An 11,613-nucleotide genomic window follows, 5' to 3' on the forward strand; every position below is an offset into this window, starting at 1 on the left:
CAGCCCTCCACACTTCTCCGGCAAAACAAATAACCGCGAGCTAAAACCCCAGCCCCAATCTAGTGTTGCCTCTATTGCCACATCCTTTGAGGTAGACAGCAGCAAGCAGAGGGGCCCATTAATGATTTCCGCCATGTTCCATAATATACCCACAGCACTCCCCACAGAGCCAGGCGTCAGGCGAGTACCAGGGCCCTCGGAGGTGGTCCGTGAATCTAGCAGCACTACTGGGATGGTCATCGGAATAGTGGCGGCCGCAGCGCTGTGTATCCTTATCCTCCTGTACGCCATGTATAAGTACAGGAACAGGGATGAAGGCTCCTACCAGGTGGACGAGAGCCGGCACTACATAACCAACTCGGCTGTGCAGAGCAATGGTGCTGTCATGAAGGACAAACAACAGAGCCTGAAAGGCAGCAACAAGAGACAGAAAAACAAGGATAAGGAGTATTATGTGTGACTGAGACTTTGGTCAACCCGACAGAACGGAGTAAGAAGGCACTGAGAGAACATTTATTACAAGTTTCCCTGTGAGGAGCTTTGACAAATGATGGTATAACATGGAACTTGAAAAATTCTGTACTGTGCTGAATAGTTGAACTGATATTTGCTGTAACATAAAGCACACTTACTATTAAGCAAAATGCTTAATGACAAGGTTAAATAGCAACTTTAGAAACCTTACACTTCTATCTGGTCAGAGACATGTCGCCGGTATACAAATATTTCACAGCATCATTCTCCTAAGTGACTTTTAGAGCTATGTGATCCTTGGCATTAAACAATTTTTGTGAAATTGTTAATTACAAAAGGCTCATTATCGTAAATGTTTCCAGCATGTAAGCAACAAATAGTGCTTAACGAGAGGGGGTCAGGCACACAAAGGACACTTGTAATCAAAATATTACAGATTTTTATGGTTTATACATAATATAAGTGTGGTGTCTTACATATTTTTGCTTAAAGCAAAAGAAAAAAAGATTTAAAGAGAACAATAATAAAAGAAAACTATTTTATGTGTATAATATGAATCCAAGTGAGCCAGTTGCAAAGGGCAGACCTCATACCATCTGTTTGCTCTGGCATCTAATTCACCACAATTATTCTCATTGTCTGATGGACACAGTGACACTCTTTGTGGGAGGAATTTGTCAGTTCTCTTGGTTAGAAGCGCCTGATTGTAAAATGCATGCCATCCTGATTCCACAGTAAGGTGCAGTACAGTAAAAGTCCAGTAAAGAGTTTCAATTTGGATCACGCAAAGGCAGTTCTACATCTATGATCAGGACTTCCTCTCCTCTCAAACCTCTCTAACAGATCTCTTCTTGCTGCACAGACCATGGTGGTTTTATCTTTCTGCACAAGTGTGTTGGTTCATTGCCTATCATTCTCTTTTTCTATGGAGGTGTCAGGAAGAACACAGATGCAGTACTGCAACACTGTTAACAAATGTGTATACAGAAATAAACCAGATGTTAAAAGTGTGAATTCTATCTGCTGTCACAGTCAACTGTGTCCGAAAAAATGAGAAATTTGTTTACATATTTTATTACACGCTATCTGTTGTACTTTGTAGGTAGTATATGTACATATACCATGACAGTTGTAATTTTTAGTACCTCTATTGTACAGACTGAAGATATGATTTATCAACAGATTTCATGACAAAAATCTATCTATCTGTTAATTTACATGGAGAAAGACTTTAACCAGACTGTGGAGAATCATATTGATATTCATGAAGAATAAAAATGTATTGTTAGCCTAGAAATCTACACAGAGATGTTTCTAAAGTTGCATGAATATTTAACTACTTGCAGTTGTCCAACAAATACAAGGTGCCCTCTCTTCTCAACCATGGCATTCTTGTCCTGGGGTACACTGATCTCTGTTTTGCTTTGTTTGTACTTTTTTATACAGTGAAAGAAAGAGCATTAAATCAGACTCATGGCAGAGAAGCTCAAATAAAAGCTATAAAGGGGGGTTCACTGTTTAAAAGGATGTCATTTCTTCTTTGTCATTAGTTTGCATCTTGTTTTGAAGAAACGTTCCACCCATTTATGTTTGCATTTCTGCCATTGCTATTAAAAAAGTGGAGATTTTTTTCTTAAAAATCATATTTTGGGTTACAATTGTTATGTTTCATCATTTTCTTTTATCCATTTGATAACAAATAAACATATTTTTTTTCTCTGAAATTATTCTCCTATCACTGGGTAATTACATTTACACAATTAGTAAAGTAATAGTTTACCAAAACCTATTTTTCTGTTATCAAAACCTACAAAGGCATAGTAATTAATAAAAAAAAAAAGGATTCGTTTTTGGTAATACAATTCCGACATTTACCTATCCTCAATAATTTCATCTGATGCAATATGAAGGCAAAAGCATCTTGCTACTTTTAGAGATTTCAGTAACTACTTCTGTTACAAACGTAAAAAGAAATCTCATTTTATTTCTCTGATAGAAACATTATTTCAATTATAGATAGAATTCTGAATATTTATTTCTAAATATATGTCACCACTACCCCAAACATAAACAGTAATGATAATGTTAATGTATTTCTTAAGTTAAAAATACTTTAATAGTACAAAAAGATGGAGGAGTTTGTTGTGGGATAAGTTGCATGACCCCCCATCATTTCGGCAGTGACTTTTTTAGTAGATTGAGATGCTATGCTCAAATACTCCAACTTTAACCCCTTGATGCCTGATGCTGGAAATCTGCAACAAACAAGCCAGTTATTACACATCGAGTGTGGACCTAGGAACTTTTAGAAAGCTCTTTATTGCCTTTAAGTAATTGCCCAATTAAATAAAGTCAGTATATATCTATACAGATATATATCCATATACTGGCATCAAGATGTTAAATAGTTATATACCTTCTCAAAAACACAGCTGGAAGGACTACAGGAGCTCCGACCCGTAAAAAAAAAATTTGCTGTTTTTCCTCAGTCTACAATGGACTTGATGTAGTTTGTGATCTCGTATCATGAAATACTTATTTTCTAGGGTTTTTATTTGACAATTTACAAATGAAGATGTTTTATGTTGTTTTATGTCACACAGTACTTTTTAATGAATTTAATGGGGGTTTTTTCTTTTTAACTAAGAATGCCAAATTGCACAATGAATCAACAGAGATTTACGGTATGATATTAACATATCAAAATATGATCTCTTTTTGTAGTAGAAAGTCTCAAGCACTAGTGGTTGTAACTTCCAGTAGAATAAAAAACAAGACATAGTGATAAATAAATAAAGAACATTTAGCCAATATAACAACATAAAAACAATAACAAGTTTGCCTTTAATAAAATGTCCCCTTGGCAAAATATGAAATTACATGATAAAACAAAAACTTCTAGTTTAAAGTAAACAACCTCTTAAAGCTATAAGGCCAGCATGTTTTTGCCTTTTGAATATTTGCCTTAATCACTGTCTAAAAGATAACTTTCTTTATGTTGTTGTTTATGTGTATGTCTCCATTTGATTTATACCTACAAATCACACAGATCATTGTTGTTCATCATCACACTAGTTGGGGAAAATTATAGCCTTACCAGTAACTAACCTTAAACACGTCATTGAGAACTTTTAAAGGAAGCCAGCTTCAAAGAAATAAAAAAAACATTTAGAGGATGTATATAATTTGGCCTTTATCACTATTTTGTAAAAGACAAACACATAGTAGAATATACCAATCCATGACAGTAAACAGAAACATTTATTCAACAGTTTTTGAAAAAGAGAATAGTATAGGGATCTTTTAAGGTCTTTGTATTTGTACTTAGGTTACTGAGATGAAATGCACAGTTAAAATAATTGCATATACACAAGTAAATATTTTTGCCAACCACTTCTTTTTCACTTTACAAGTATATGCTATATTGTGATGGTTTATTAAATCCAAATCTAATGTTTTGGTTTATAATGCGACAAAAAAAAAAAAAAAATTTCACTATCAATGTATTCTTTTACAAATAAAACTAGGTATGTTCCACTATTTTTATCCACAAAGTATGATGGATACTTTAAATCTTGTATTGTGCTACTCAATTCGATCAAAACACCCACCTTTTTTAAAAATCCATTTATTAAATTTTTAATGTGGACTGTCGTGAAGCTTAAGGCATATCACATGGAGCAGATATTTCCCTATATGGACCAGGGCAGTTTTGCTCTACAACAAAGATTTCTCCTGACAGTTTAATTGCATGGTTAACTTTATTAAATTCAATATTATTGCAGCACTGCATGTTCCTTCCCTAATGCCCACAAGACCTAGCTTCCCACCTCATGACACTCTTAATAGTGTGTGTATGTGATTGTGATTATGTAATGTGTCGATAAGTGTGCCTGGGTGGAAAAGCCAAAGTGCATTAAAACTGGGGTTGTTGCTGGGGTGAACCATCCCCAAATGCTTGTTGACAGCAGTTTTCCCCACCTCATCAGCAACGCCCTATGTGTTTCCAGTTTATTTAATTCAGTTTAAATAAATTCATATTGCTTTTAAACATTCCATTTCTTTGTCAATCAGAAAAGTGGATGCAGTACAGATTGAGAAGTTTATTAAAGCATTGAAGGACCAGAGATTACATTGTGTTACGAATCAGTTTTGGAACATTAAAGAATATCTAAAAGGAAAATTGGTGTGAAAGGATAGTTGGTAATAAGGCAAGCATTTACGTTTTTGATGTGGCAGTGGAAGCAAAGCCCCAACATTAAGAATCTATACATCTGTTTCTTCATATATTGATAACATTACAGGTCATATATCCTGCTTTTTTAAGCCTTTTAAAGTAAACTATAGTCATATACATATTGAAATAATGCCTTTACTGCTGCAGAGAATGAATTTGTGATGAAATACTGCTTAATTTCTTCCAATCCTGAAGACAAACACTGGACTTCTAACAAACCGGCCTTTTCTTGTCATTGTTCCAACCATTTCAGGAAGTTGCTATAGAACACCTCTACTGAAGTCTGACCTAATTTAGACTTCTCTGAATGCCAGAAAACAGATTTTCATGGCTAAAAATTTAGCTCTTGCTCAGAGTGCAGAATTCGTTAATCAAACGCAATACCACTTTTTGGACGATTTTTATTAAGAAAAAGCATAATAACTTAGTTGAAATAATGAAAAAGATGATTTTGCATGACATAGGCCGTTTGAGTTCACAGACCTAATGAATGAAAAATACCTTCAACCAGTCTGGTCTTCCAAAAAGTTCCACATAAACATCCAAGTAAAGATCTTAAACAGATCTGCTTTGTACCTCTTTCAATTGTTCAGTGAGTGAGGGGAGTCTGCATACTTTAAAATTAATCATCTGACCGACTGGATGCCCTGCTCAGATCTGAGGTTGAAACCTCTGGAAACGGCTGTCATCCTCTTTTTAAGGTAATCACACAAACATAGGTTTGCAGTATATACTGTATATATATATATATATATATATATATATATATATATATATATATATATATATATATATATGTATATATATATATATATATATATATATATATATATATATATATATATATAAATAACATAAGCTGCCAGTGTGTGTCCTTAGGCAAGACGCTTTGCTCTGCTCTACTGCCTATCGGTGGATGAATAGCTCAAGTGTCAAGTCACCAGACTTGCACACGGTAGGCCTAGGTTTGAGAAGAAATGTCCATTGGGGTACTTAGGCAAGACCCTTCATGTTAATGCCTACCTCACACAATGATGATAATAGACAATATAATTAATGAATGCCAGCTCAGACGTCACCTGGCCAAACAAGATCTGCGTGGGGAACCAGAGCACCTTGATGTCAAATGGGCTAGAGGAACAACACGAAGGAAATGGACAAGATGTGAGAACAGGGCTCTATTACAATGTTACTACCTAAGTAACCTTGATCATTGGGGCCCTTGGGGCAGTGACTCCCAGACTGGAGGAGTGGTTACAGCAGATCCCTGGAAAATCATGAGACATCTTGGTCCAGAAGAGTGCAGTTTTGGGAACAGCAAAGACACTGCGCAGAATCCTCAAGCTCCCAGGCCTCTGGTAGAGGACCCGAGCTTGGAGGAAAAAGGGGGGGAAGAAGAGTTTATATATATAAATATATATATATATATATATATATATATATATATATATATATATATATATATATATATATATATATATATATATATATATATATACGGTATATATATATATATATATATATATATATATATATATATATATATATATATATATATATATATACTCCCTGTATTAGAGAGCATCAGATTCCGGATGTGTTTTTAACACAGTCCGCCCCTCTGATGTGACTACCTGAACCCTACCCCTGCAGCTCCTTTAAATCCACAGAGAAAAGCATTTTTACCCTCTTCCTCCTGGACCTTCAGGGTGGATATACAGAGAAACCCAACAATCCAGCTGGACATCATGTTACCTTGTGGTGTGAACGTACAGTAGTTCATTTTTGCTGGCAAAAGGACTACATGGAGCTGTAAATCCAGCATAGCTTGCTGGTGATGCCTGTTGAGTTTTCCTTTAAATCCCCGCCTCTTGATCGACCAAGTTAGCACCCAGTTATGTCCTGGCCAGACATCCTACTTCTGTTGACTCTTTCTGAGCTGTAAGTGGTTATGACCCAAAAGACTGCCGAGTCGCTGCCTGCCCTCCTGAGCTGTGAAGCTATAGAAACAACCCCTGTCATCTTCTTGTGTATGTTTTCTCTTGTTAGTCTCTTTGCACGTTTCTCCCAGTCCAAACTCACTTTGTTGTATAGTCTGCCATCTTGTGAAAGGCAGTGTGGTTTATGACCTAAACATATTTATGACTAGACCTGACATCTTGAGGTTTGATCTATGATTACTATCATAGATTGCTGCCAATATACCAGGGTTAACCTGATTGCAGTAGCACGTTTGTGGACTGTTTGCTAGCTGTTGCTAGCTGTGGCTTAGCTGTGTTTGCCAATAAGCTATCAGTTGTAGTGGCAACAAAGGTGTTGTTTCCCCAACATTACCACTCTTTCTTATAAACATCTCAGTGCTGTTACATCCAATGCATTTAGTTCATTGGTAATTGTTCATTATTGGATTAAGTGAAACTTAATCCAATAATGAACAATTATTGACTGTTACCCAAGACCATTGTCAGACATCTGTTTGCTGTATATCATTTCTACTGCTAATCTGAGGGACATTCCCTTAGACTGAACATTATTAGACTCAATACCTTAAGAAATCATTTGGACTCTTATGTATACTGATTCCTTCATCTATTCTGTGTTTATTATAGAAGATTGTTGTTAGGCTCAGAACAAAAGGACCCAGTATTCCAGGCAGAAAGACAGTTACTTTCTGCCAGAACTTCAGTGATCAGCATTTAAGACAGGAACCTCTTTTCTTGGAGTTCAGTCTGAGCCCAGAGGATGAGGTAGGTTCTAACCAGTAGGCTGGCAATGAGACGTGGCGGGCGCTGCCCAGAGAGTTTCTCAGAGGTCAGGGGAAAGGCAGGAGATCAGGACCAAGCAGGCGCAGGAAGACAGAAGGCAGATAATCCAAAGGGTGAAGCCAAAGCCTGTGTCGAAGACATGCTTGGTAGTTAGAGCCAGGGGATCAGAAGTCGAAAGAGGTGCCGAAGGTAATTCCAGAACAGAACGGTAGAAATCCAGCAGGAGTCCAAAGACAGGTCAGGCAAACAGATCAGAACGGGGACAGGCAGGCATAAGTCAAGAGGCATAATGGGTCAGGACCAGGCAATCAGAATACACCAGTATACTAGAGAACTCTCACCAGAGACTTGAATAATCTGGCACTGATTGCTTGTCTAAAGTCTGGTTAAATAGAGGCTGGGGCAGGTGGATCAGTTGAGCAGCAATGAGAAATGGGTTGAGATAAGCAGGTGAGTAAAATTAATGATCAGACCAGACATCAGCGGCGAGATCATGAAAGTTTGTTGTGTTTGCATTTTATTAAACATAATAATACAGTGATAGGGATTATTAAACCCCTCTCCCTAACAAAACAAACCTGTTTAAATATCTGAACAATCAGCTTTTAGTGGCGGTGCAAACAGCTCAAGTAACGACAATGTCCTAATTTGATTTTATTGCATATATTTTCTTGCTTAACCTTCAAGACAGATCGAGTTTATTTCCTAACGTGTCTTCAGTTGTTATAGCTCTGTTCAGTGATGGAGCTGCTTGATATAGTATTCTTAAAGTATGTTTCTATAGACATTGGTTCAAATTAGCTCACAAAATGTTCATTCAAAAAAGCAACTGAAGGACACCAGACTGTTCCCAGACAGGATCTTTAGATCATTTCAAGGTGTTCAAATTAATGAGATCACCAGACTCAAGAGGAGCTTAAACAGATTTATACAGATGACAGAATCTTAATAGATAAAACCATGCCATGAGCTACAGCTGTTGCAAATATTTAAATGTTCTGCATATTTGCGTGTGGAGACCTTGATTGTTTGCATCTGTTTTCAGATTTCTGGAAACTGTAGGGTCCATTGTGTTTACAGTGGCAGATAACCTTTCAGTGATCAGCGGTTTTTATCATATCCAGAGATGTCTTTAAGCACACAATATGTTGTTTTCACTGATATGAATTTCCTGTTAACATGAAACTTTGTTTTTTTATAATTTCTCTGATCAGTTTTTTACTGACAGAATGATGATTGAGGAATAAGGATATGTTTCCTCATTAACATCAAATTATGTTAGTGGGGATCAATTCGAAAGTATTTCAAAAACTGAGCTTTTCCAACAATATCAGCTTTCCTAATACTTTTTATGGCCAAAAAAAGCATTGTGCAACATTTTGTATAAAAAAAATAAAATAAATAAATAATAGATTTCAAGTGTAATTGGATGTGGACACATGTGAACATGTTGTCACACCACAAAACAATGACTACAAAGGTGAAAATCAATACAGTGAAAGTAATGTAGAAATTTATTTGTTGTTATCAGCTTCAACAGAACAGCTTTCTGTATCAAGAAGTGAATTATTTTTTCTCTTATGATGCCATGACCCATTTTGACATGCTCAACTCTGCTGAGAGTTTAGTTTGTGAAGCAGAGGAAAATTTGGGTGACTTTTCTTTTCTGCACACGGAAGATTATGCAAAATTAAAACCACCACAAAATTGGTAGGTACCAGCATAGCCTAAAGGAGAAAGACTAAGAGAGAAGATAAGCAGTGGGGGTTAAATGGCCATGCGGTCAGAAAGAGAGAATGCTAAGCCTTGCTCGGACATTATGAAGCATGGATTGTGAGCATTGGGATGCTGGTAGTAACTCAAAGATTGATCTTTTGAGGAAGGAGGATTGTCACCCCCCTTAACACAGGAAGTTGAGGGAGACTTTGTGAAGAGCAGTGGGACAAATCCTTACCAGGTTCAGCCACTTGCTTTCAGTTCACTGACTTGGTCTTGAAGTTGGTATTGCTAAGGCAGCAGAGTACAGGATGGCTCGCTGTGGGGGTGCTTGTCTGAGTTAGTTTTACTTATACTAAGGGGCTATAATGATGAATGAAAATACCAGTGACAAAATTGTGTATCAGCATTTGGACCAAGATGAGAATAAAATTCAATAGCCACCATATGAGGACAGCACCAAGTCAAATATTGTAAGAGAAATATTGTAGAACTAAAAAGTTGACATGAAAATGTTAAGAAAATATAATATACTATTCGATAGCAAGACTGTCTACAAAGTTTATCTACAAAAAAAGTTGACTTGGAGTAATTAACACTTTTAAAGTGGTTGCTTTAAATATCTGGTAAGAACCAAATTAAGAGCGAATGCTATCTTTATACCATTATGGACCAACAAGATTTTGTATGTTGTTCTCTCTATGCTGACTCAATGTTTCTACTTTGGACTTTTTTTGCATGCTTCTTTCTGCTGTCACCCTTCCAACATTACTGGGAGTCTGGCTGGACTTTCTGTGCCTCTCAGGGGTAAAGAGACAGTCCGTTTCTTGTAAACACTGGCTGTGCTTGCCCAGAATCAGTAACAAAAGCTTCTTTTTCAAACAGCGTGCAGGAAAAGCTGTAGTAACCTAGATTATATTAGATGACAGCTTTGAATTGGGAAATAATGGACAGAAAAAGGCGTTTAGAACTTAGCTGAAAAACAGCTGTTGCAAGAGCAGCTGGAAGGGTCAATTTCTGCATTCTCCACTCTTTTACATTTCTTCATTTATACTGTTGTCTTAGTATATAAACCCCAAAAGTTTAACAGGTTAGGCTAAAGAAGAGAGCACAGTTGAACAGAAAATTTGTTTTATAAGATTCTGTCTCCTTAACTTTATGAAAAGTCTGAATGCTGTCATTTACAGTGAAAAGAAGCAGGTAGTTTGCAGTTATTTAAAGGGGTCATAGAATGCAAAACCGAGTTTACATTCTCATAGATGAATAATGATAGTTCAGTGGGTGAAATGGACGTACAGAGAAGTTAAAACCCTGTCGACACCTCCTTTCTCCACAAATCTCACAATACTAAACTTCCACCATAAAACGGGCGAATCAAAACGAAGCTGGGGTGTTGCCTTATTTGGTTCTGGCCTGTACTTTTTTCACACCCCGAAATTGACCACCCCACTCGTTCACTGGCCCAAGGTACAGTATGAAGTGTCGACTGCTGGGCAGCTGACTGGACCGGACCTAAGGAGAGAGCCATGAGCCATCCGTCCCTAGCTGGAGGAGGGGGGCTGGGGGCCAGTAAGGCAGGCAGGGGGAAGCACGGAGCCGCCTGTGTCCAGGCTACCGTCACCTTGTTGGGTCCGGCCGTTCCGTCCCCCGCTGGCTCCCTGACCCTGTCAACCAGGGTTCTCGGACCGGCCCCTGAGCAGACAGCTTTGTTTGAATGCCCGGCATATTTCAACTACATGCTGCACTGTTGACGACCAAAATCCCGGATGATTTTGAAACTCCCCCCAGACATTTTTTTAGGTATGAAAAGTAGGACATGTCCGGGAAAAAGAGGACGTCTGGTCACCCTCCCATATCAACAATTTTATGTTTCAGTGAGTAAGTGCTTGTTGCTGTCGTTTGTCCAGTCGTTTGGTTCTAGGACTTTTAACCACGCTTGCATTAGGGCTCATAGAACAGCAAATATGCCATTTTCCGCCCAACCAATTTTATAAACCCTAGCCAGAGACCTTAAGGACCAGCACCAAATACCCTATATAATCATTCTATGACCTCTTTATTTTTTTTACTGGCTTTAAAATGTCTAATGTTCTTCTCTAAATGTGATCTTTTATATCCATTTATTTTTTTATTTCAAGTTGCACATTCTAAATAAGATAGTCAAGTGATTGACTACATAATTCAATTATCTGGTGCAAAAAAAAAAGAAATAATCGAGGCCTGCAATCTCTGATACCTCTGCTGTTACTGCATCCCAATCGAATACTTGTCAGCATATGTACGGCATTATGTTGTGAAAACCTTGTCAGTTCATTCAACATCGAGTTACATTCATAAAAGCCATTTTAAACTCTACTTTTTGTTATCCTTGTCCGGAGGCCCTGGTCACTTCTCTGGACCATGGAAGCATCTCCAATCATG

The 11,613-nt window shown here is 37.4% G+C and overlaps 1 protein-coding gene across 1 annotated transcript in view; it reads left to right on the top strand.

Moving 5' to 3' along the window:
- LOC119787055 (neurexin-3a-like) overlaps positions 1-4,525 on the top strand; it is a 155,563-nt gene extending 151,038 nt beyond the window's left edge. The window contains 1 exon segment of the mRNA XM_038290677.1: positions 3-4,525. Within this exon segment, the coding sequence (XP_038146605.1) occupies positions 3-460 (458 nt within the window). The 3' untranslated portion in view covers positions 461-4,525.
- The last annotated feature ends 7,088 nt before the right edge of the window (positions 4,526-11,613 follow it).

The sequence above is a fragment of the Cyprinodon tularosa genome, unplaced genomic scaffold, assembly GCF_016077235.1.
Source record: "Cyprinodon tularosa strain WSP-4 unplaced genomic scaffold, ASM1607723v1 ctg286, whole genome shotgun sequence".
Taxonomy (NCBI): Eukaryota; Metazoa; Chordata; class Actinopteri; order Cyprinodontiformes; family Cyprinodontidae; genus Cyprinodon; species Cyprinodon tularosa.